The 23,294-nt window shown below is 46.7% G+C and overlaps 2 protein-coding genes across 3 annotated transcripts in view; one reads left to right on the top strand and one right to left on the bottom strand.

Annotated features, from left to right (window-relative positions):
* Positions 1-1,972: 1,972 nt before the first annotated feature.
* Positions 1,973-18,682, bottom strand: TUBD1 (tubulin delta 1). 2 transcript variants are annotated; one of them, XM_087719061.1, is made up of 9 exons: positions 18,578-18,682; positions 15,075-15,259; positions 14,052-14,199; positions 11,394-11,610; positions 10,758-10,989; positions 7,579-7,743; positions 6,359-6,499; positions 3,637-3,820; positions 1,973-2,415 (listed from the first exon to the last, which is right to left on the bottom strand). In XM_087719061.1, exons 1-9 carry the CDS (start codon positions 18,604-18,606, stop codon positions 2,313-2,315), a joined length of 1,404 nt encoding a protein of 467 aa, XP_087575187.1. In that variant the 5' UTR covers positions 18,607-18,682; the 3' UTR covers positions 1,973-2,312. The 2 variants fall into 2 exon arrangements, with proteins under 2 accessions (XP_087575187.1, XP_087575188.1); XM_087719062.1 differs by having other exon boundaries at positions 18,563-18,676.
* Positions 18,683-19,096: 414 nt separating this feature from the next.
* The window catches only part of RPS6KB1 (ribosomal protein S6 kinase B1), a 33,143-nt gene continuing 28,945 nt past the window's right edge, over positions 19,097-23,294 (top strand). The window contains exon 1 of the mRNA XM_014072495.2: positions 19,097-19,314. Within this exon, the coding sequence (XP_013927970.1) occupies positions 19,243-19,314 (72 nt within the window). The 5' untranslated portion in view covers positions 19,097-19,242. The remainder of the gene's footprint in view (positions 19,315-23,294) is intronic.

Genomic DNA, 23,294 nt, shown 5'->3' with positions numbered 1-23,294 from the left:
AACGACGCTATAGAGCACTGCACACCAGAACAACTAGACACAAGGACAGTTTTCTCCCCAATGCCATCACTCTGCTAAATAAATAATTCCCTCACCACTGTCAAACTATTCACTAAGGCTGCCTTACTATTACTATTAGTCTTCTCATCGTTCCTACCACCCATCTCCTCCCACTTATGAGTGCAGGACTGTAACTTTGTGACTTGTATCCTTACGATTTATATAGTATGATTTGATTTCTTATTTGAACCTTATGAATATCATTAAGTGCTGACCCTTATGATTCTTGGTGGATGTATCTTGTCTTTTTATGAACACTGAGAGCATCTGCACCAAAGACAAATTCCTTGTGTGTCCAATCATACTTGGCCAATAAAGAATTCAATTCAATTGAATGAAGTGAATATGTTTTTCAACTTTAAGATGCGTGGATTTCAACTCCCAGAATTCCCCAGCCGATATGTTAGCATAGGGGAACTGTGCTAATACAGGGAATGCTCCAAATTTGTTAAGTGAGACGTTTCTTAAGTGAGTTTTGCCCCATTTTATGACCTTTCTTCCCAGCGTAAAGTGAATCACCGCAGTTGAGAAGTTAGTAATCTGGTTGTTAAGTGAATATTGACTTCCCCGTTGACTTTGCTTGACGGTCGCGAAGGGGAATCACATGAAACCATCATAAATGTGAGTCAGTTGCCAAGCGTTTGAATTTTGATCACATGACCTTAAGGATGCTGCATTGTTCATAAATGTGAAAAACGTTCAGAAGCCACTTTTTTCAAGGCCGGTCATTAAACAAACCATTGTAAGTTGAGAACTACCTGTATACAGCAGCCAGAAACAAATGAGTTGTAGTTTATAAAGCTTTATGTCTTTTAATAAAATAAAATTTGTAAGACTGAAAATGTGCTGTTATATAGCTACAGTTTTTTTCGGTTTATTGTGTAGAAACAACACACCAAGACTTGGTTAACTGACACTGTTGTTTCCAAATACAGGCTGCTTGCCAAGTGCCACAATTTTTGATCCTAACTATGACCATGGGGGTGCTGCGATGATCATAAACGTGAGAATCAATCATGTTACTTTTTCCAGTATTGTAACTTCCAACGGTCACTAAATGTATGATTGTAAGTGAAGGACTGCCTGTGTTCCATGTTTCAGACAACTGGTTGTTCAATCTCTTCTTTAAAAGTTCCAGTGGCAAGCTGTTCCACTGATTAATTGTTCTGACTGTCAGGAAATTTCTCCTCAGTTCTAAGTTGCTTCTCTCTTTGATTAGTTTTCACCCATTGCTTCTTGTTCTACCCTCAGGTGCTTTGGAAAATAAGCTGACCCACCCCCCCACCCTTCTTTGTGGAAGCCCTATTGGAAGACTGCTATCATGTCTCCCCTAGTCCTTCTTTTCATTAAACTAGACCTACCCAGTTCCTGCAACCGTTCTTCATGTTTTAGCCTCCAGTCCCCTAATCTTCTTTCTTGCTCTTCTCTGCACTCTTTCGATAGTCTCCACATCTTTTCTACATCATGATAACTAAAACTGAATGCAGCCTTCCAAGTGTGGCCTTACCAAGGCCTTATAAAGTGGCATTAACACTTCAGGTGATCTTGATTCTATCCTTCTGTTTATGCAGCCTAGAACTGTGTTGGCTTTTTTGGCAGCTGCTGCACACGGCTGGCTCCTATTTAAATGGTTGTCCACTAGGACTCCAAGATCCCCCTCACAGTTACTACTGTTGAGCAAGGTACCACCTATACTGTACCTGTGCATTTCCTTTTTCTTGCATAAAGGTAGACCCTTACTCTTTTCACCATTGAATGTCATTTTGTTAGCTAGTGCCCAATGTTCAAGTCTGTCAAGATCCTTCTGCATCTTCTGGAGTGTTGGGCAATGCTAGTTTGGTGTCATCTGCAAATTTGATGAGTTCCCCGTCTATCCCAATCTATGTTGTTGCTGTAGGAAGAAAAATGAGTATCCACACAGGCAGGTGTCATAAATTAATGGCTACATTTAGTACAAAACATATAAAACCAGGAATGTAGAAAATATGGATGCTGGTGGACGAAAAAAGGCCTCTCTCCAATCATCGAGGCTGCCTGATATGATTCAAAGTGGAGCTCATCGTCCCCTTGTCATTAGACGTACTTCCTCCGTCGAAAATATGCAGCTTCTAAGAGAGGCCTCCATAGGTATGGAAGCTGTGGCATTTGTAATGCGCTGTGTCCTTCGTTGGGACAGGTGCACGGAAAATCGACCTCATCGGAAGTCTTGGTCCTCTTGGAAAAGGCACGGAGTCCTTATGTGCTTTGGGAAATCAGAGGCTGCCGTAGCTGGCAATCACTTGTTCCAAGGTGGTGAAACAGCCCAGAAAGTCATCTTCTTCAATCCCAAATTTTGAATACTGGTGAATGTAAGCCCTGCGTGGAATGAACAAGAGGTTTTTGGTGAGCGAGAGCGCCTGTCCCAGTTCAAATTATCCACAGCTCCTCGAAGGGAGAGTCATTATATAGCTCATCTAATAGGACAGCGAGTGTCTTGGGGCGGAGAGGAAGTCGCGCATCTCCCAGTCGCGCAGCACCAAGGGCCGGAAGAAACACCCACGAGATCCAGCAAGAGATGAAGCTTCGCTTCCGCTCTGGAATAGGGAGCGAATCTCCATCCCCTGCCCTTCCCTTCTCAGGCCAGGCAAGGAGTGAGTGGAAGGGGAGGGCTAGGGCCGGGCCAGCCAGTCGTGGGTTTAGCCGACAGGAAGCCACAGCAGGGGGACAAAAGAGCCACGGATTGCCGAGACCCCTTGCTTCAGCTCACCTGCCCCCCCCCGCAACAGTACCTTCATCTTGTTCCCGCGAGGGCTGCGTTTTGCCTCCTGTAAAGCTGCAAGTTGCACATACCTCCCTCTGTGGCGGAGATTTCCATCCCCACCACAGCTGCTTGGCCGGCCCCACATTTGAGAGCTCTTTTTTTTGTAGACCACTAGTGATCTGTTGTTGTGGCCCAGGAGCCGTTGGAGCTGCCACCAGACTCCGACAGCGAGGGGGCTCTATGAGTCGGCTTTGGAGGATCTGGAGGACCCTGGACAGGGTCCCGACTCCGAGCAGGGCGCAGAGAGGCTGGTTGGCCACCAGGAGGTGCCTGAGCCTTGGACCAGTGGGGAGGAGACAAGGGAGAGTGATCCAGACACCAGCAGTGAGTTGTTCCGGGATGCCCAGCACCAAAGAGCTAATAGGCATAAGGAACAATTACGCAGTTACAGGAGGTAATTGCACTCAGCTGGTGGTAATTAGGCTCCTCTCCAGACTATAAAAGGACTGCTTGTGCACACGCCCCTTTTGCAGAAGTCAACGCGTTAACTAATGTTGGAGAACAGTATTGTGAGCTTGGCAGGCTGGATTGCTGCCAAGGCTTGTCTGTGCCGGTTTGCTGCCAAGGACCTGTCTGTCTATTAATAAATTCCGCAAAGTATCTTTGGCTTGGAGTGCTTTGGTGTGGAACGAGGGGGGTCAGAACAGTCTGTGGACCACCGGTTGGTGACCTCTAGACTAGATGACCTACAAGGTCTCTTCCACCTTCCACTCTGCTAATCTGTATAACTAGACATAGTCCCGAAATGGAAAGGGGATTTAATTCATTCAACTCACTTGGAAGCGAACATTTTCCAAGCCTTCCCTACGAGGCTGTTGAGTGGATGGAGCAGAAATTGGCTGTTGCTGACCAGGGAGGCTGACTTCTCATACTTGTTGAAGGCTCTGGGTGAGCTCCAGATGCTCAAAGCCTGCGGAGGGTCCAGCCAGGGAGTGTACAAGGCTGGATCCTGGAAACCCCCTGCAAGGGAGAAGAAGGCGACGCGTTAGATCTGAAGATTACAGGTAGTCCTCACTTAGCGACCACAATGGGGACTAGCAACGTGGTTGCTCACTGAGCAGGAAATGGTGGGACTGCGAATGTGGTTAGGACGGCGATGGCGAGCCTTTTCGGCACCAGGTGCTGAAAAGGGAATGTGTGTGACGCACTGAGGGCCAAAAAGGGAGCCTGTGTGCATGCCTGGGCCGCAAACAGGAGGAGGAGCTGCCCAGGGGGTATGCACGTGCCGGAAAATGAACTTCTGGTTATTGCCGCGCATGTGCAGATCAGCTGGCTGCTGCGTACGCTCATGCTGGGAAAGGGAAGATCAATGTTTCCAGTTTCCACCACTGCTGCATGCACAAAGGCTAGCTGACCACCGCGTGCACAGGGGTGCCAGAGATCCGGAAGAGGAACGGGCAACGCTGCACGTACCAGGCGATATGGCTCCGCGTGGCACTTCGGGCATGTGTGCCATAGGTTCGCCATCACGGGCTTAGGACCTCATTTCCCCGTCAGTCGTTAAGCAAAGCGACAAACTTGAACATTGGGCACTATCTAATGCAATGAAATTCAAAAGAGTAAGATTCTACATTTAGGCAAGAAAAACGAAATGCACAGGTACAGTATAGGTGGTACCTTGCTCAGTAGTAGTAACTGTGAGAGGGATCTTGGAGTCCTAATGGACAACTATTTAAATAGGAGCCAGCCGTGTGCAGCAGCTGCCAAAAAAGCCAACACAGTTCTAGGCTGCATTAACAGAGGGATAGAATCAAGATCACGTGAAGAGTTAATACCACTGCATAAGGCCTTGGTAAGGCCACACTTGGAATACTGCATCCAGTTTTGGTCGCCACGATGTAGAAAAGATGCGGAGACTCTAGAAAGAGTGCAGAGAAGAGCAACAAAGAGGATTAGGGGACTGGAGGCTAAAACGTATGAAAAACGGTTGCAGGAACGAGGTATGTCTAGTTTAATAGAAAGAAGGACTAGGGGAGACATGATAGCAGTGTTCCAAGATCTCAGGGGATGCCACAAAGAAGATGGAATCAAACTATTCTCCAAGGCACCAGAGGGTAGAACAAGAAGCAATGGTGGAAACTAATCAAGGAGAGAAGCAACTTAGAACTGAGGAGAAATTTCCTGACAGTGAGAACAATCAATCAGTGGAACAGAAGTTGCCTCCAGAAGTTGTGAATGCCCCAACACTGGAAGTCTTTAAGAAGATGTTGGATAGCCATTTGTCTGGAACGGTATAGGGTTTCCTGCCTAGGCAGGGGTTTGGACTAGAAGACCTCCAAGGTCCTTTCCAACTTTGCTATTGTATTGTATTGCATTATGATCGCTAAGTGGAAAAAAACCGCACATCAGCACCATCAGAGGTGGCATTCTGCCGATTCGGACCAGTTCACCCAAAGTGGTAGTGGAAATCGCCCACCCAGTTGCCCTGCTCTATGCCGTCCCATTTAGGCACCTTTTCTTAGCCAAAGCACCTGCGTGGAAGGCTGAGCGCCTGCACACACTCACATTTGCGAACCGGTAGGGAAGGGAAGTGAATTCTACCCTGGAATGTGATTGAAGATTTTGCTTGCACCTTCTGCATTAACTCTGCTTGTCCCAAAGGGGAAGACACACCTGTGGTGAATACGTGACCTACAATCATGTGACTACAGGCCAGTGCAAAGGGTATTAAATCCACGTGGGTTTATTTTTTATTTTTTAAGCAATGTCGTAACTTTGGACGGTCGCTGCACAAGGCAGTCGGTAAGAAAGGAATATCTATACAGGTTAACCTCGACTTATGACCACAGGGCAGAATTTCTGTTGCTAAGCAAGAGAGTCACCGCCAATTTTTGCTTTTCAGCACGGTCGTTAAGCGAATCATTGCAGCTGTTTAGGGAGTCATGTGGTCCTTTAAGAGAATTTGACTCTCAGGTGCCAGCTAAGGTCACAATGGTGATCACACAACCCCGGGACATTGCAATTGTTATACATACAACTTTGCACTTTGTTTGGCAAAGGGGCTGAAAAAAAATGACTTGGGACCAGTCCTCGCACTTATGACACTGCAGCATCCCCATGGTCACTTGAACAAAATTTCGGGGCTTGGAAAACCAGCTTGCCTGTACGCCAGTTGTGGGGTCCAAGCGGTCACACAATCACCACTTGCAATTTTCCCAGCCCACCTCCAACCAGCAAAGTCAATGGGGAAAACTAGATCCGCTTAATGACCATGCGATTCACTTAACGACGGCAACGCTGAATAACCGTGGCCAAAAAAAAAACCCCATTTCAACGCTGGCACAACTCCCTTCATCAACGCCTTGCTTTAGCCATCAAAATCCTGCTCCCAATTGTAGTCATAAGTCGGGGGAACTGCGTGTACCCCCAATTTGGTCTCCGTTCATTATTTGTAGAAGGAGCCAGGTGGGACAGTGAGCCAGGAGGAAAGGTTGGTTGGCAGCCGCAGAGGAAAAGCCACACCAGTTGTCTCTGCTTCTCGCAACGGCAGGCGCTTACCCAGATCTGCACACTCTACGTCCTTCCCTCGCAGAGTGACCAAATTGGCAATCGAAGTGTTGAAATTAACCGTCCGGTTTGAAGAGGGCTTCTCAGCTGCAGGAGCTCTGCTGGTTGGAGGCCGCACCTGCCAGTCAATACCTGTGAAGGTAACGTGAACAGGAAGCTCAATGTTGTGGCTTGCTGGCCACCGGCCATTCCAGCAGCCGAATCAAAGGAGGAGGAGGAGGCGTGGGAGTCAGGGTCAGCGGGCAACCTGAGAGCTCCGAGGGGGAAGAGGGAATGGCACAGAGAGAGAGAGGGAGGGAGAAAGAGAGGGAGGGGGAGAGAGGGAGAGAGAGAGAGAGGAAGGGATGGAGAAAGAGAGGGAGAGAGCGGGAGAGAGAGGGGGAGGGGGAGGGAGGGAGAGAGAGGAGGTTTGAGGTTTCGTTTTATTTATATGCCGCCCTATTCCCAGTGGGACTCAGGGCGGCTCACAAACCCAAGAGGGGAAGGGAAACACAAGAACTACAAATACAAGCATTTAAAATAACCAACAGACACACAATCGAGAGGGGAAGGGAACTCATCAACCCCAGGCCTGCCGACACAGCCAGGTTTTAACGGCTTTTCGGAAGGCCTGGAGAGAGGTGAGGGTCTGAATCTCTGCGGGGAGTTCATTCCAAAGGGCCGGAGCTGCTACAGAGAAGGCCCTCCCCCGGGTAGTAGCCAGATGGCATTGGCTGGTAGACGGAACCCAGAGGAGGCCAACCCTGTGTGATCTAATGGGCCTTTGGGAGGTAATTGGCAGCAGGCGGTCTGCCAATTAGAGCGCATTGCAGTAGTCCAGTCTTGAGGTCTGGACTACTTGAGGAGGATCCTGGGCTGTCTGTCAGCCCTCAAATGGAGAGTCAACAGCCCCCAGGTCTGCAGGTGGCTGATGAGCAAGAGGAGGAACAGCTGGGTCCAGTGCCTGACGCGTGGATGCACAGAAGGCAGAGGAGAGGAGAGCAGTGGAAATATGTGGGCCGGTCCTTGGGATGGAAGAGCCACCGTGGCCAGCCAGACTTGTTCGCCGGCGTTGAGAGAGAAAGTTTTTGCCAGGGGTAAAGGAATCTTTAGAGTTGACTTCAGAGGTCTAGTGTCGTGGTTGGAGAGCTGGGTCAGAACAGTCAAGTGGCTCAAGGGTTCCCTGTATGGCGTCTTCAACATCTGGAAACAAGACAGAGCTTTGATCTCACCTTCCTCCATTTTGGCGTTGGCAATGAGCATCTGCCGGAGGTGCTTCAGGAGCCCAGGCCAAGCAAAGGTGGTGTAGGCCAGGGAGTTCTCGGACATTTGAGGGATATTCCGGAGACCCAGCATCTTAAATTCCGGATGGGGAACTAAAGCTTCCATCAGATCCCCTGGGAAAAGAGGAAACGAAGATTAAGAGAGTGCTTTGAACTCTTTGGCCCTACGAAGAATTGAGCTTTAAATAGAAAGGTTACTCAGACGGACGTAGTCCTCGGCTTACAACCACAATGGAGCCCAAAATTTCAGTTGCAAAGTGAGACAGCGGTTAAGTGAAAGTTTGACCCATTTCACGACTTTTCTTGCCACGGCCGTTAAGTGAATCACTGCAGGTGTTGCATTAGTTAAGCAAATCTGGTTTCCCCATTGACTCAGCTTGTCAGGAGGCGACCAAATGGAACCACATCACGGGAACACTGCAACGGTTATAAATTGAGGCAGTTGCCAAGGGTCCGAATTTTGATCGCGTGACCATGGGGATGTTGCAACAGTCCTAAGTGTGAAAAACGGTCATAAGACACCTTTTTCAGTGCCATTGTAACTTTGAACTAAATGGACTTTTAGACCTCGACTTATGACCACAATCGAGATCAAAATGTCCAATGATCTGTGTTAGGAATATAATCTAATGATTGGGTTGGCAATATATAAATCATGTAACAATGCTGTTCCTGTTTCTTTAAATCATACTGTAAAATGTGATTGGTTGCTGTTTCCTCAATCGGCCATAAGAGGGAGCCAGAATGACTGTTAGCTCTCTGTTCGTTAGATGCTGGGCTGATGTGATCTGAGTGCCGTGAGCTATTGTAAGTTTTGCAACTGCTAGCAAACTTTGTGTACCGGACTGATTATATGATACTGGACTATGTTATTTGGATTATCCCTTAACTGAAAGACATTGATGACTGACCGTCTTATCCGTGTATGACTTGGACTGTTTGATGGACTCTGATACCTCTATTTCCACGAAAGTAAAAGCCTATTTCAACTGCAGTGTCTTTGTATGCTGGTTTGTATGTTCTCCAACACAACTCTCACAATGTTTCTCTGAACGTACTCGCTCTCCCAACGGGGAGCTTACCTAACAATCTGCAAGCAATAGCTCTTAAGACTTATATACCACTTCACAGTAATTTATAGAGTACAGTGGGTCCTCATTTTACCGACCTCGGAAGGATGGAAGGCAGAGTCAACCTTGAGCCACTGAGGATCGAACTCGTGGCAGTGGGCAGAGATTGATTGCAATAGCAATAGCACTTAGCCTTATATACTGCTTCACAGTGTTTTCCAGCCCTCTCTAAGTCAGCATTCCCCCTCCCAACAATATGGGTCCTCAGTTTACTGACCTCGGAAAGATGGAAGGCTGAGTCAACCTTGAGCTGGTGAGCATCGAACTCCTGGCATTGGGCAGAGTTTGGCTGGAATACTGCATTCTAACCACTATGCCAAGCAAGACAGTTAGTTGTTAAGTGAGTTTTGCCTCATTTTAAGGCCTTTCCTCGCCACAGTTGTTAGGCGATTCACTGCAGTTAACGTAGTCACACGGTTGTTAAGTGAATCTGGTTTCGTCATTGACTCTGTCAGAAAGTCGCAAAAGGGGATCACGTGACCCTAGGATACTGCAACCGTCATAAATACCTGGCAGTTGCTAAGTGGTCAAATATTAATCATTTGAGCACAGGGATGTTGCACTTAACGGTTGTTAAGTGAATCACTGCAGTTGATAAATTAGTCACCCGGCTGTTAAGTGAAGCTGGCTTCCCCATTGATTCTGCTCGTCCGAAGGTCGCCAAACGGGATCCCAAGACCTTGGGACTGCAACTGTCGTAAGTATGAACCAGCTGCCAAGCATCTGAATTTTGATCACATAATCCTAGGATGCTGCAAAGGTCGTAACTGCGAAAAATGGTCATAAGTCACTTTTTTAACCACCCACGTAACTTTGAACAGTCGCCAAATGAATGGTTGAAACCTGTAGACTAATAACTTGTACTTTGCCAATACCGATAGTCCTTGACTTACAATAGTTCATTTAGTGACCGTTCAATGTTACAACGGCGGTGAAAAAAGTGACTTATGCCCGTTTTTCACAATTACGACCTTTGCAGCAATCCGAGGATTATGTAATTAAAATTCACATGCTTGGCAACTGCTTGGTTCATACTTACGACCATTGCAGTGTCCCAAGGACATGGGATCCCCTTCTGCGACCTTCTGACAAGCAGAATCAATGGGGAAGCCAGATTCACTTAACAGCCGGGTGACTAACTTATCAACTGAGGTGATTCATTTAACAACCCTGAGAAGAAAATGGGGCAAAACTCACTTAACAAATGTCTCACTAAACAGCAGGAATGTTGGGCTCAATTAAGGTCACAAATCAAGGACTACCTGAAATTTACACTAAGAAGAGGAAAGTATCAGGGTTCTAAGTAAAAAGTAGAGACATCCCCCTGCCAACAAAAGTGTGTCTAGTCAAGGCTCTGGTTTTCCCAGTTGCAATGGGTGGCTGTGAAGGTTGGACTATAAGGAAGGCTGAGCCCCAAAGAATGGATGCCTTTGGACTCTGGTGCCGGAGAAGACTCCTGCATTGAGTCCCTTGGACTGCAAGGCCATCCAACCGGTCAGTCCTAGAGGAGATCCACCCTGATTGCTCTTTAGAAGGCCAGATCCTGAAGGGGAAACTCAAAGGCTTTGGCCACCTAATGAGAAGGAAGGATTCCCTGGAGAAGAGCCTCATGCTGGGAAGGATGGAGGGCAAAAGCAGAAGGGGACGACAGAGAATGAGGAGGCTGGATGGAATCACTGAAGCAGCCAGCGTGAGCTTCAATGGACTCCAGAGGATGGTAGAGGACAGGAAGGCCTGGAGGAACGTTGTCCATGGGGTCGCGATGGGTCGGACACGGCTTCACAACTAACAACGACAAAAGATGATTTTGAGGGAAAGTAGGACAAAACCAGCCTTTCTCAATTTTGACAACTTGAAGAGGTGCGGACTTCGACTCCCAGAATTGCCCAGCCAGCTGTGCTGGCTGGGGAATTCTGGGAGATGAAGTCCGCACCTCTTCAAGTGGCCATGGTTGAGAAACGCTGGGCTAGACCCTTTTCAGAAAGAGCAACTAAATACCTAGAGGTGACCTGCTGTAATGAGCTGGCTCTTTGGAAGAGTAGGCTGGCTGGAAGACGCTTCCCAGCTGATGTGCGATCGCTCGGTTGACATCCTGGAAGGAAACCTGCTTGATCTTCATCAGCTGCAGGCAGATGTTATGGACGGCGTCGTTCTCGTGTACCAGAAGGGCGTCCGAGGTTTGGTATAAGTGGGACAGCGTCAAGACGGAATTGTAATTTTGGACAATCACCTTGAAAAGAGGGGAAGAGAATGGAAGCGGCTTTAGATATAGGCAGTCCTTGTCTTACGAGCCCAAAATTCCCACTGCTCAGGGAGGAAGTTGTTAAATGAGTCGTGCCTCGTTTTATGACAGGCTTTTCAGAATTGTTAAGTGAATCAGCTACAGTTGCAAAGTGAATCTGGCTTCCCACATTGCCTTTGCTTGTCGGAAGCTGGCTGGGAAGGTTAGCAGATAACAGAATAACAGAGTTGGAAGGGACCTTGTAGGTCATCTAGTCCAACCCCACACCCAGGTAGGAGACAATACACAGTAACTTAATAAAAAGGGTTTATTGCCAGGACAGGGAGTCTGGTTCGTTGTTTGGGGAAGCCTAGATCAGAACACCTACAACGAAGAAGACCTGGGATACTCACCTCCCCGGTTCCGTATGGCCAGATAACGTGGTTGAGCAGGAAGGAATTTGGATAGGCGTCTCTTAGGGTTGCCGTCACAAACGCCCCCAGGCCCGACCCCGTCCCACCAGCCATGCTCATCATCATCAAGAAGCCACTTAGCCGGTCACACTTCTCCACTTCCTTCTGAATGAGGTTCATGATCGCGTCTTCATGTTTCGGGCCATGGACGCAGTACCTGACCAGAATTCAGGAAAGAAAGAGGATATTCTGACCCAGCTCCCTGAACACGACAAACCGTTCGTAGGTAAATAAATGTTCCCTTTATTAGAAGCTCCAGCAGTCCCGGCAAAAGGTTTCTCTCACACCGCAGGCTAATAAGTCCATCCGGCAGGGAGATGAATAGTTGTCTGCCACATTTATTCATCTCTGCCCCCTGCCTTTTATCCCCAGGGCTAGGGTGGGGCTTCATTAGCAGCGGTGGCTCTTCTGTCCCAAGGGCCAGCCCATAGATTTCCACTGCTCTCCTCTCCTCTGCCTTCTATAGCAGTGTTTCTCAACCTTGGGAACTTGAAGATGTCTGGACTTCAACTCCCAGAATTCCCCAGTCAGCGAATGCTGGCTGGGGAATTCTGGGAGTTGAAGTCCGGACATCTTCAAGTTCCCAAGGTTGAGAAACACTGTTCTATAGCATCGTGCGTCAGTCACTGGTCACAGCTGTTCCTCCTCTTCCTCATCAGCCACATCCAGACCTGGGGGCTGTTGACTCTCCATCTGAGGGCTGACGGACGGCCCAGGCTCTGCCTCTTGTCTCTCCCTTTCTGCAGCTCCATTCCCTCTTCCCCCTCGGAGCTCTCAAGTTGCCTTGAGGCTGACCCTGATTCCCACGCCTCCTCCTCCTCTGATTTGGCTGCTGGAGAGCTCGGCGGCCGACAGGCCACAACATAGGATATGGGACATTGTGCTAGAAACAAACTGCCTGGTTATAGGCAGTCCTTGACTTACATTCATACATGAGGCCCAAATCTCTGTTGCCGGTCGAAACAGTGTCATTTGGCCCCATTTTGGCAACCTTTCTTGCCACGGTCGTTAAGTGAATAGCTGAAATTGCTAAGTTAGTAACCTGGTCGTTAAGCGGATCTCGCTTCCCCATCGACTTTGCTTGTCGGAAGGTCACAGAAGTGGATGGCATGACCCCGGGACACTGCGACCGTCATAAGTAAGTACCAGATGCCAAGTGATCAAATGTTGATCGTGTGATCATGGAGAGGCTGCAACGGTCATAAGTTACTTTTTTCAGTGCTGTTGTAACTTTGAACAGTCACTAAATGAACAGTTGTAAGTCGAGGACTACCAGTATACAAATCAGGGGAGGTCTCCAGAAGTCGCAAGAAAGCAGAATCAGAATTTATCGAGGCAGCATAGCTGACAGACTGAACGGCTACAGGTAGCTCTCAAACTTAACAATCATAAGGGAGCCTGGAATTCGTAAGTCATGATGGTCGTTAAATCAAGGCACCCGTGTAACTGGACCCAATTCTACAGCTACATTTTCCAGCAGTTGTTAAGGGAACGCCATGGTCATTGAGTGAACATTGTTGAATAGTATAGGAAGGTGTAGGGTTTCCTGCCTGAGCAGGGGCTAGGATTGGAAGAGGGGTCTGCAACCTTAAACACTCAAAGAGCCATTTGGACCCATTTCCCACAGGAAAGAAAACACAAGGAGCCACAAAACCTGGGTGGGCATGGCCAACTCGATATCACTCACTCCCACCCAGTCAGTTGAATCCAGCAGGTGGTGGGTTCCTGCCAGTTCTAACCTCTTCTATAGAAGAGGTTCCACAAATCTACAGTCCCGTTTAGAAGCGATTCCAGCTCCCTCCCCCCGCACGTCCGTACATCATCAAGATGAAGAGCGAGACGAGGAATTCTGGGAGTTGAAGTCCACAAGGCTTAAAGCTGTCAAGTTTGAACACCCCTGGGGTTTTTTTTCCTAAAGGGTTAAGGGTTCAAGGATTTAGATTTGTTTATTATTTATAGGGTCTTGTAACTTGACAGCTTTAAGACTTGCATGCTTCAAATGCCAGAGTTTCTGAGCCAAAATTTTGGTTGCTAAGCAACTACGTTGTTAAGTGAGTTTCACCATTTTACAAGTTGGCCACTCCCACCCAGTCACATGGCCAGCAAGCCACTCCCACAAAGCAGGCCACACCTACAGAAGAGGTTCTAAAATTTTTTGAAACCCACCACTGCTACCCAGGTTTTGTGGCTCCCGGTGTTTTCTTTTCTGTGGAAAACAGGTATCTCTCTGTCTCTCTCTGTTCTCTCCTGCTCAGCTTCACGTGTTGAGTGACTGGGGGGAGAGGATGAGGCCAGCCAATGGTGGAATCCCCCGACAGGGAGCCACAGCAGAGAGACGAAATAGCCGTATGTGGATCCAGAACCGCAGGTTACCAACACCTGGACTAGAAGACCTCCAAGGTCACTTCCAACTCTATCGTTCTGTTGTCTGACCAGATAGAAGTCATTTTTCCCCCGTCCGGTTATTTGTTATAATTTATTCTGTTGTTGTTCAGTTAATCTTTGCTTAATTGCAAAACAGCAGGATTCTCTCTGCAGCTGTGCTTTGAAGAAATAAATAAAGGGGGTTGTGTTAGTTTGGAAGGCAATCCCACATACCCGTGTGCCCAATTGTTTCCTGATCCTTGTTTCTGACAGAAGGCAGACTGGGGGCCGTATCTCCAATTCCCAGTTCTGGAGGCAAAGGATAATGTCTGGTTGATCACTTTCGGTTCCATGTCGACCAGAACAGACCGCGCGACCATACCTAAGTAGGGAAAAAAGAGGAAAAAAACCCTTTTTACAAAATTGCATTGAAAAAACTAGATAGATAGGAAACATGGGGAGTCCTCCACTTACCACCACAATTAATCATGACTTGCCTCCAGAGGTGCTCTAACAGCGAAAGGTTTTAAGAAGAGAATCCATGACGGCGAACCTATGGCACACGTGCCAGAGGTGGCATGCAGCGCCCTCTCTGTGGGCATGCGAGCTGTCGCCCCAGTTCAGCACGTGCCTCCTGCTGGCCGGCTGGTCTTCGGGTGCCTGCTGCGCATGTGCAGGGCATTGCATTTTGGGAGTATTCGCACGAGCATGCATGCGCCTTGGGCACTCAGTCGAGAAAAGATTAGCCATCACTGGTATGGGGGGGGGGGGGTCTCCTGCTTGAGCAGGGAGTTGGACTAGAAGACCTCCAAGGTCCCTTCCAACTCTGTTATTCTGTACTCTTCTCCAGTCTGGTTTTCTAGAGGTTATACAAAGGTTATGGAGAGATATGCGCAGCAAACTGCCATAACTTAGTAACCGATTACCTCAACTCTCTATGAGCTCACCTAATTAGTAGAGCCAGGAAATACCAGGAACTGTTGTGTTATGTGAGATTCTACCCTGGCTGGGATGGTCTTAAGAGACTGACAAGGAGAATGTACCAATAAGATGCTGTTGCTACCTATGCTCTTGCTTTGCTTGTTGAAACTGTATAAAAGCCAAATAAACTCCGCAGAGGCAGACAGACATTTTGGACACCACCTGCTGTGATGGATTTCTGAGACAAACAGTCACGGTCTCAATTCTCCCTGTTTTTCTTTTTTCTTTTGGCCCAACAACCCTTTCAAGAGGCCAATGACGTTGATGATTTCTTACCTCCATCTTTTTCCTCAAAGAAACGTTCTTTACAAGCTGCCTGGTAAGAGTCATTCTCCTTCTTGGAGCAGAGCCCCTGGGAGCTGTGGAGGTCTCTGCAGATGGTATCAAACACCTCACGCCCAATCTGGTTGCCGCACTGACCCAGCTGAATGGTTACGATGGACATGCTCAGCCGCCTTTCCCTAAAGAAGAGGGACCCAAGTTTTAATCGCCATCTTAAACCTGGAATCTGACAGCAGCAACTTTACTAGCTGATAACCCGGCATTGCCCGGGGTATTTATTTATCCTAATACATACATTTGTCCTCAAAAATAATCCCAGACCAAACGTAATTTCTAACGTTGGGGTTTCGCCCTGACCAGAGGGAACCCCCTTGTGGAGTACTATGAAGCTGTTACCATGGCAACTGCACTGCGTTGTACAGTAGAAGCCATTTTACGGCAGTACAGTAGAAGCTGTTTTAAGGCACAACAGGTTGTATCTTAACAGAACACACACCCTGAAGGGTGTTAGGGGTGTCTTACCCCCACTGTGTTTGTTTCCAGAGAGTAAGTCATCTGTGTACCAAGTTTGGTTGAAATTGCTCAAGGCGTTCCAGAGTTATGCTGGAACACACACAGCCATTTTTATATATGTAGAAGGAGATAGATAGATAGAAGATAGATTTATTCACAGACCAATGTGTGTAAAACAAATTCTTAAGAGGAGCATGTCAGCAAACTAGAAATGTAGAAGGAATTTGTGCTAATTGAGGCAACCTTGGAATACAGGTAGTCCTCAGCTTATGACCACTGTCATAAACTTTGGTTTATGTTGTTAAGTGAGGCATTTAAGTGAGTTTTGCTCCATTTTTTGCCCTAATTGTTAAATGAATCACCACAGTTGTTGAGTTAGTAATCTGTTTGTTAAGCGAACAAGCCAAGCATAAACCTGGCTTGTCAGAAAGTCACAAAAGGGGAACACATGACCTCGGAACACAGCAATGGTCATAAATATGAACCAGGTGCCAAGCATCTGAATTTTGATCATAAGGTCATGGGGATACTGCAAATGTCGCAACTGTGAAAAACGGTCGTAAGTCACATTTTTTCCATGCTGCTGTAACTTTCGACGGTCACCAAATAAAGTCGAGGACTACCTGTAAATAGCACAGTGAGTGTTGATTATTTGTTGGGGGTCCTGTGCTGATTCCACACAAACACACACATAAATTATTATATTACAGATAGCCCTCAACTTCCAACTATTCATTTAGTGACCATTCGAAGTTACAAAGGCACTGGAAAAAGTGATTTATGACTGTTTTTCACATTTACGACCACTGCAGCAATCCACCATGGTCACATGATCAAAATTCAGAAGCTTGGCGACTGACATGTATTTATGACAGTTGGGCTGTCCCAAGATCTCACATGATCCCCTTTTGCAACCCCTTGGCAAGCAAAGTTCATGGGGAAGCCAGATTCACTTCACAAGCGTGCTACCATACTAACTCAATTGCAACGATTCACTTAACAACTGTGGCAAGAAGTCAGGCTGTAAAATGAGGCAAAATTTACTTAACGACTGTCCTGCTTAAATTGGCTCACCTATAGTAAATCAAGCAGAGTTGGAAGGGACCTTGGAGGTCTTCTAGTCCAACCCCGTTTAGGCAGGAAGCCCTATACCATTTCAGACAAATGGCTATCCAACGTCTTCTTAAAGACTTCCAGTGTTGGGGCATTCACAACTTCTGGAGGCAACTTCTGTTCCACTGATTCATTGTTCTCACTGTCAGGAAATTTCTCCTCAGTTTTAAGTTGCTTCTCTCCTTGATTAGTTTCCACCCATTGCTTCTTGTTCTACCCTCTGGTGCTTTGGAGAATAGTTTGACTCCCAAATCTTCTTTGTGGCAACCCCTGAGATATTGGAACACTGCTATCATATCTCCCCTAGTCCTTCTTTCTATTAAACTAGACATACCCAATTCCAGCAACCGTTCTTCATGTTTTAGTCTCCAGTCCCCTCATCCTTTTTGTTGCTCTTCTCTGCACTCTTTCTAGAGTCTCCACATCTTTTCTACATCGTGGCGACCAAAAATGGATGCCGTATTCCAAGTATGGCCTCACCAAGGCCTTATAAAGTGGTATTAACACTTCACGTGATCTTGATTCTCTCCCTCTGTTTATGTAGCCTTGTTGTGTTATGTACACTTGCTAATTACAATGCTTTATTTTATGGATATGATCATTGTAATATGGATATGTATATCCAGATAGATAGATAGATAGATAGATAGATAGACAGACAGACACATATAAAATATTGTTAATATAATACAGTATATGTATGGGAATGTGTATTCCATACAGCCATAATGGCAAACCGGTGGTACGCAGAGCTGTCTCTGCAGACACGCAAACCGTCGGCCCAGCTCAGCTCCACCGCGCATGCGTGCCTCCCACCGGCCAGCTGGTTCTTGGGTCTCTGCCGTACATGCATTGGGGGGGGGGGCATGCAGGGCAGCCCGCAGGGGTTACACAAGTACGCCCAGGGGGTCATGCATGAACAGGGGCACATGTCCCTGCGTGGGGCATATGGGGGGGCGGGGTGTGCGTGCACGGGTGTGTGCAAGCATGCTCATGGTCACACATGCATTGCATCATGGGTACACACACATGCGTGTGCTGTCGTCACGCAACAACAAAAAGGTTAGCCCTCACTGCCATACAGTATAATTATTATAATTGCCCAAAGATGCATATAAATTTAGCATATCAATTTAATTAATTATTATATAATTAAGGGATAGTCGGACATATACCAAACTTTACACCTAGCACACAATAACGGACAATAGCCAAATGTTTTGTCTTCCTATTCTTTTAAGTCAAATTCTTACAGACTAGCATAGGGCTACTACTGCATACTAAATATATTAAACCAAATATGTATGTGGTACTTCACTGAGGGAAAGAAATCAACCTCCTGCTGATTGTTACAGAGAAACAGGCTATAAATTATAAGCTATTAGCAAAATAGGTTTATGAGTTCAATTTTAATTTTATTTTGTCAATCATGTATAACAGATCTAAGTATAAACAGGATTATGAATTATAATATATATATATGCTAGTCTTGTTGTATTCGGGTCTTTTCCCGTGTAAGATTATACATACATACATACATACATAATACATACATACATATATATATATATATATATATATATATATATATATGCATATATATATATATATGTATGTATATATATATATGTATGTGTATATATATATATATATATATATATATGTATGTGTATATATATATATATATATATATATATATATATATATATATATATATATATGTAATTAGAAAACCACATCGCGTAAATTCTTGGCTATATTATGAACATCTGACATAGTTAGCCACATATACCCTTATATATATAATATGTACCCACGTTCTACATATATAGCGTATATAAAAATATAAATTATACCACAGCTCCCTTTACCCGCCTTCCTTCTTCCTCCCACAGCGCATGCGCCTAGGTTCTCACGCCTCCTTCCACGCTTCCTTCTTTGCCTATCTCCAAGCAACAGCCACGGCTCATTCTGCGCATGCGCCCACCAAGCCCGTCGGCGCCGAGGCGGGAAAATCAGTCTCGGGGAAAAAAAAAAAAGTTATCCGAGAAAGGGCAAGCCGCCTCAGTCGCGAGCTTGACGCATGCGCCCTATCGACGCCGGCGCACTCGAGCGCTGTTTTTTTTTTTTTAAAGAAACACGCCTTCCAGTCGTCGAAGCAACCGCCGGGCTAGGCTGCGCGCGCGCGTGTGTGGAGAGTCAAGAGCGATTCCCATCCATTGCGCTTGCGCGGATGGAGGCGGACTCGTCCTCCAGGCGACGTCGGGCAGCCTTTTGAGCGGGGAAAGCTCGGCTTGGCGCTCTCGCTCTCTTTCGCGCGCGCGCGCTCCCTCAGGCTGCTCATTCCGGCGCATGCGCGTTGGCTCCGGCGAGCTTGAGGAGGCAGGGCCTGGCTTAGCCCGGGCGATGGCGGCCGTCATGGCGGCGCTGTGGGTGGGTGCCGCGGGCCCATGAGGCTCCCTCAGCCTTCACCCGGACGACGCTCCCGGCTCTTGGCAGCGAAGGCGGCTGTCCCGCACGCTCCGTCCCCGGGGCCATGGCGGGCGTCTTCGACATCGACCTCGACCAGCCCGAAGAGGCGGCCTCGGACGAGGAGCTGGAGGAAGGGGTGAGAGCGCGGCGTGGCCAGGCCGAGGGCGGCGTGGGGGAGGCCGGGACCTCAGGAGGCGACACGAGGCGAGGGCCGGGGCCCGCCGAGGTTGAGAGACTCCTCGGGTCCTGCGTCTCCGTCTTCCCGCCGCTAACCGAGGAGGTTCCTGGCGGCGCTTCTGGCCCTTGGAGGACGGGACGAGGGACGTTAAGCCAGGCGCAACTCGGGGGAATCCCCTGAGCGGCCTCGGAGAACCAAACGGGAGCAGGAGACCACCAGGAGATCTTGTCCCGGGTGGGGCGGGGAGGGTTACATGGGAAGAAGCCTCTCGGAAGAACACCGTGGCCGTCGGGGGTGTCAGGCGATGGTCCGGCACCGGGGAGACCCGGGTTCAAGTCCCTCTTCTTCTTCCCAGGGAGATACAGTATGTCCCAGAAGTGAGTACAACCCCCCCTCATATTTTGTAAATATTTTAAGTATATCTTGCCAGCAGTTTAGACATGAATGTCTGTGCGTTGCGTTACTTTGAGCGGACAGCACATTTACACTGTTATGCAAGGTGTATTATTCACTACTTTACATTGTAGCCAAGTGTCATTTCTTTAGTGTTATCACATGGAAAGATATCCTTAAATATTTACAAAATGTGAGGGGGGGTGTACTCATTTCTGTGATATACTGTATATTAGGCCGCTTTCCTCTTCCATACCTAGCCTACCTCGCAGGGAGGTAGTTTACGGGAGCCAAAAAACGGTCCTGGGCCTTCATCCTGGATTGCAATGCAAGACTTGGTCATCCGCAAATGAAAGAAATGCTGAATGAATTGGAATCAGGATAGAGTTGGAAAGGGACCTTGGAGGTCATCTAGTCCAGCCCTCTGCTCAAGCAGGAGAACCTATACTATTTCAGATAAGTGGCTGTCCAGTCTCTTCTTAAACACCTCCAGTGATGAAGCACCCACAACTTCTGGTGGCAAGTTGTTGCACTGGTTAATTGTTCTCACTGTTAGGGAAGTTTCCCCTTAATTCCAGGTTGCTTCTCTCTATGATTAGTTTCCATCCATTGTTTTGTCTTCTGGTGCTTTGGAAAATAAGTTGAGCCCCTCCCTCTTCTTTGTGGCAGCCCCTCAAAATACTGGAATACTGCTATCATGTGTGCCCCCCCCCCAGTCCTTCTTTTCTCTAGACTGGGCAAACCCGAAATCCTGCAACCGTTCTTCATATGTTTTTGTCTCCAGGCCTTTAATTGTCTTAGTTGCTCTTCTTTGCACTTTTTCCAAAATCTCAACATCCTTTTTAATAATGGGGTGACCAAAACTGGATGCAGGATTCCAGATGTGGCCTTACTAAGGCTTTATAAAGCTTCACTAATACTTCAGGTGCTTTTGATTCTATGCCTCGGTTTATATAACTAAAGGATTGTATTAGCTGTTTTGGCTGCTGCCGCAAAATGCTGGCTCATATTCAATCTCACAGTTACTGTTTTTGAGCCACAGCACTCATCCTGGCCTTGCCAACTCAGAATAACTCTCCTAACTTGAATGAGACTTAGAGCTATGCTTATTTATTAAAATTATATGCCAGCATCTCTTACTTATCTCCCAAGGTCAGTTCCACATATCATTACAGTGATTTAGTCTCCAGGCCTTTAATCATCTTAGTTGCTCTTCTCTGCACTTTGGAAAAAGTGGACCTAAACTATGACTCAAAGGGGATTTCAAAGAAAAGAAGAGCCCTATTAATTTGAAGAAGAGATTAATTACTTCAATTAATTACATTAATTACAAGAGGGCCTTCTCATGAGATGCTGAAGGGAAGAGCCCAGCTAGGACCTTGAGGGCATCTCCTGCCTCTTACTCATCTCTTTTGCATCTGAAGTCCTCTGTCTGTATAGTTTCTGATGGACTTTTTTCCTCCTTGAATTTATCCAGTCCCTCTTTAAAGATGCCCCCAAACTTTGGCATATAAAAGGACCCAGGCTTTTGAACCAAAGTTAACATGACGCCCAAAACCATAGCATTCAAAAGGGCCCAGGCTTTTGAACATGGTGACTTTAAAAAAAAGTGTCACATTGGCAGATTTATTGCCAATGGTCTGTGGGGCCAGAGCCCGGCGTGTCAGTTGATCATTGCCAGGAGTGTTGACCTCCGTCTGCTGCACTGGGATGAAATGGGCTCTCGTCCATGGAAACTGATGCTGCAATAAATTTGGGGCAGCCCAAGCTTGGGCATCTTTTCAGTCAGGCTTACTCTTGAGTAGGTAGAGAGTCCTGTTGTTTTCCTCTACAGGTCCTCATGTAGGACCTCCCCCTTGGAATGCAACTCTCCCTAATAACACTGCTGTAATAAGTGAACCATTGGTGACTATTCAAGCTGCTTTAGTAATGTTGCTTCACAGTGGGTAAGGTCAGCTACTCCTTATGTAGCATATTACTCATATGGGGAAGCAACTTATGCAAACAAACTGTTTGCCTTTAGGCATTCACCTTGGAGGAGGCAGTGTCAGTAATCCCATTGAACATCACAGGCCTTATTATAAAAAACAACAACCATACAGCCTTGTAGCTTATGATGGAAAAAGATGTTGCTCTTCATAACTCGAATTAGCCTTCTCTAGGCTAAACTTGTATACTGTCTTTCAGGGATGTGTTTGGATAGAAACAGGACTATCAAGGGAGATGTTGGAGAACCATTTTTGACACAGTTACAACAATGTAGGGAGGAATTTGAAGAGGATAAGAATGGAAAGGGAAATTGAAGGGTATTTTTGGACAGGTGAAAATTTATACTCGACTTTTTTAGAATAATGTAGGCAATTGGTATAATATCCCATTATACAAGTAGTCCTCCACTTATGACCACAATTGAACCCAAATTTTCTGTTGCTAAGCAAGACAGTTAAGCGAGTTTTGCCTTATTTTACAAGCTTTCTTGCCACAGTTAAGTGAATCACTGTAGTTGTTCAGTTAATAACATGGTTGTTAAGTGGCTTCCCTCCCAATGACTTCGCAAAAGGCTCCAGATCTTAAATACATGCCAGTTGTCAAGCGTCCAAATTTTGATCACATGATCATCAGAATGCTAACGGTCATAAGTCTTTGATAACTAAATGGCTGTAAATCGAGGACTACCTCAACATTTTGCTTGAAATAGGATCGTTAGTTTTAGGAGATTGTGGAAAGGAAACTAGATATTTACATTTTTTGTGCCAAATATCTGTAAAGGCAAATCTTTAATTACATATACTTAGATTTCTGATAAGGGCTTGGGTTTAGAGCATTTATCTGTAAAGGGACAAAGATTAGCAATTACTTAATTGTGCTACCACAGCATGACAGGCAACTTTTGAAAAGCTGCACTGTTCTTTTTTAAAAGAACATTTTCTGGTAACTAAGCCTGCAATTGTAGGGCCATTGCATGTTAATGTCATGTAAATGGATTGATATTTATGGTTTGCAGAATACTTTGGCAGAATACTTTGAAAGTTGTTTTACTTTAATGATACCCAGACTGCTTATGTTCCCTGTTCTTCTTTGGAAACACAGTGGAAAACTTTGCCTCAGAGATTTTGTAGTTTCTTGCAAATTGCAGTGGTATGTTTTGTAGAAATTTGAGGCGGCTGTCTGCAGGTTGGAGGTTGCTGACTTTGACACTACAGATTCAACATGTTATTAAAGGCCTCTAAACCCAGCGGTCCCCAATCTTTACACCTTGGTGGCACAGCAGGGAAGGAGAGAAGGGAACCAGTCCGCACAAGTGCTGACCCACCACTCACTCGCGGACATACACGCCAGCTCACTGCTCACGCAAGTTGAACTGCTCACGCAACTGTGCGCCAGCCCACCACTTATCCAAGTTGAGCTACGTGCGCCAGCCCCGCCACTTGTGTGGCCTGGTTCCAAACAGGCCATGGCCCAGGGATTGGGGACCTCTGCTCTAAAGACTTGCACTTAAGAGTTGGCTCTTGATCATGGCCTAATTGCAAAAAGGTTGCTTTATG

This window comes from Thamnophis sirtalis, unplaced genomic scaffold (assembly GCF_051295495.1).
Source record: "Thamnophis sirtalis isolate CommonGarterSnake01/CBP01778 unplaced genomic scaffold, rThaSir2_p1.2 scaffold_6, whole genome shotgun sequence".
In the NCBI taxonomy this organism is placed as follows: Eukaryota; Metazoa; Chordata; class Lepidosauria; order Squamata; family Natricidae; genus Thamnophis; species Thamnophis sirtalis.
The sequence above is the reverse complement of the archived record's forward strand: the minus strand, read 5'-3'. Positions and strand labels throughout refer to the sequence as shown.

Bases quoted from the DNA above. Each gene is read 5' to 3' on its own strand.
- TUBD1 (XM_087719061.1), bottom strand. From the start codon at position 18,606: ATGCGCTGTGGGAGGAAGAAGGAAGGCGG. The intron at 11,611-14,051 runs GTATGTGGGATT...AATTCTGGTCAG, and splicing joins GGAAACAATTGGGCACACGG to GTACTGCGTCCATGGCCCGA. The intron at 7,744-10,757 runs GTATTTAGTTGC...CTCTTTTCCCAG, and splicing joins TTACAGCAGGTCACCTCTAG to GGGATCTGATGGAAGCTTTA.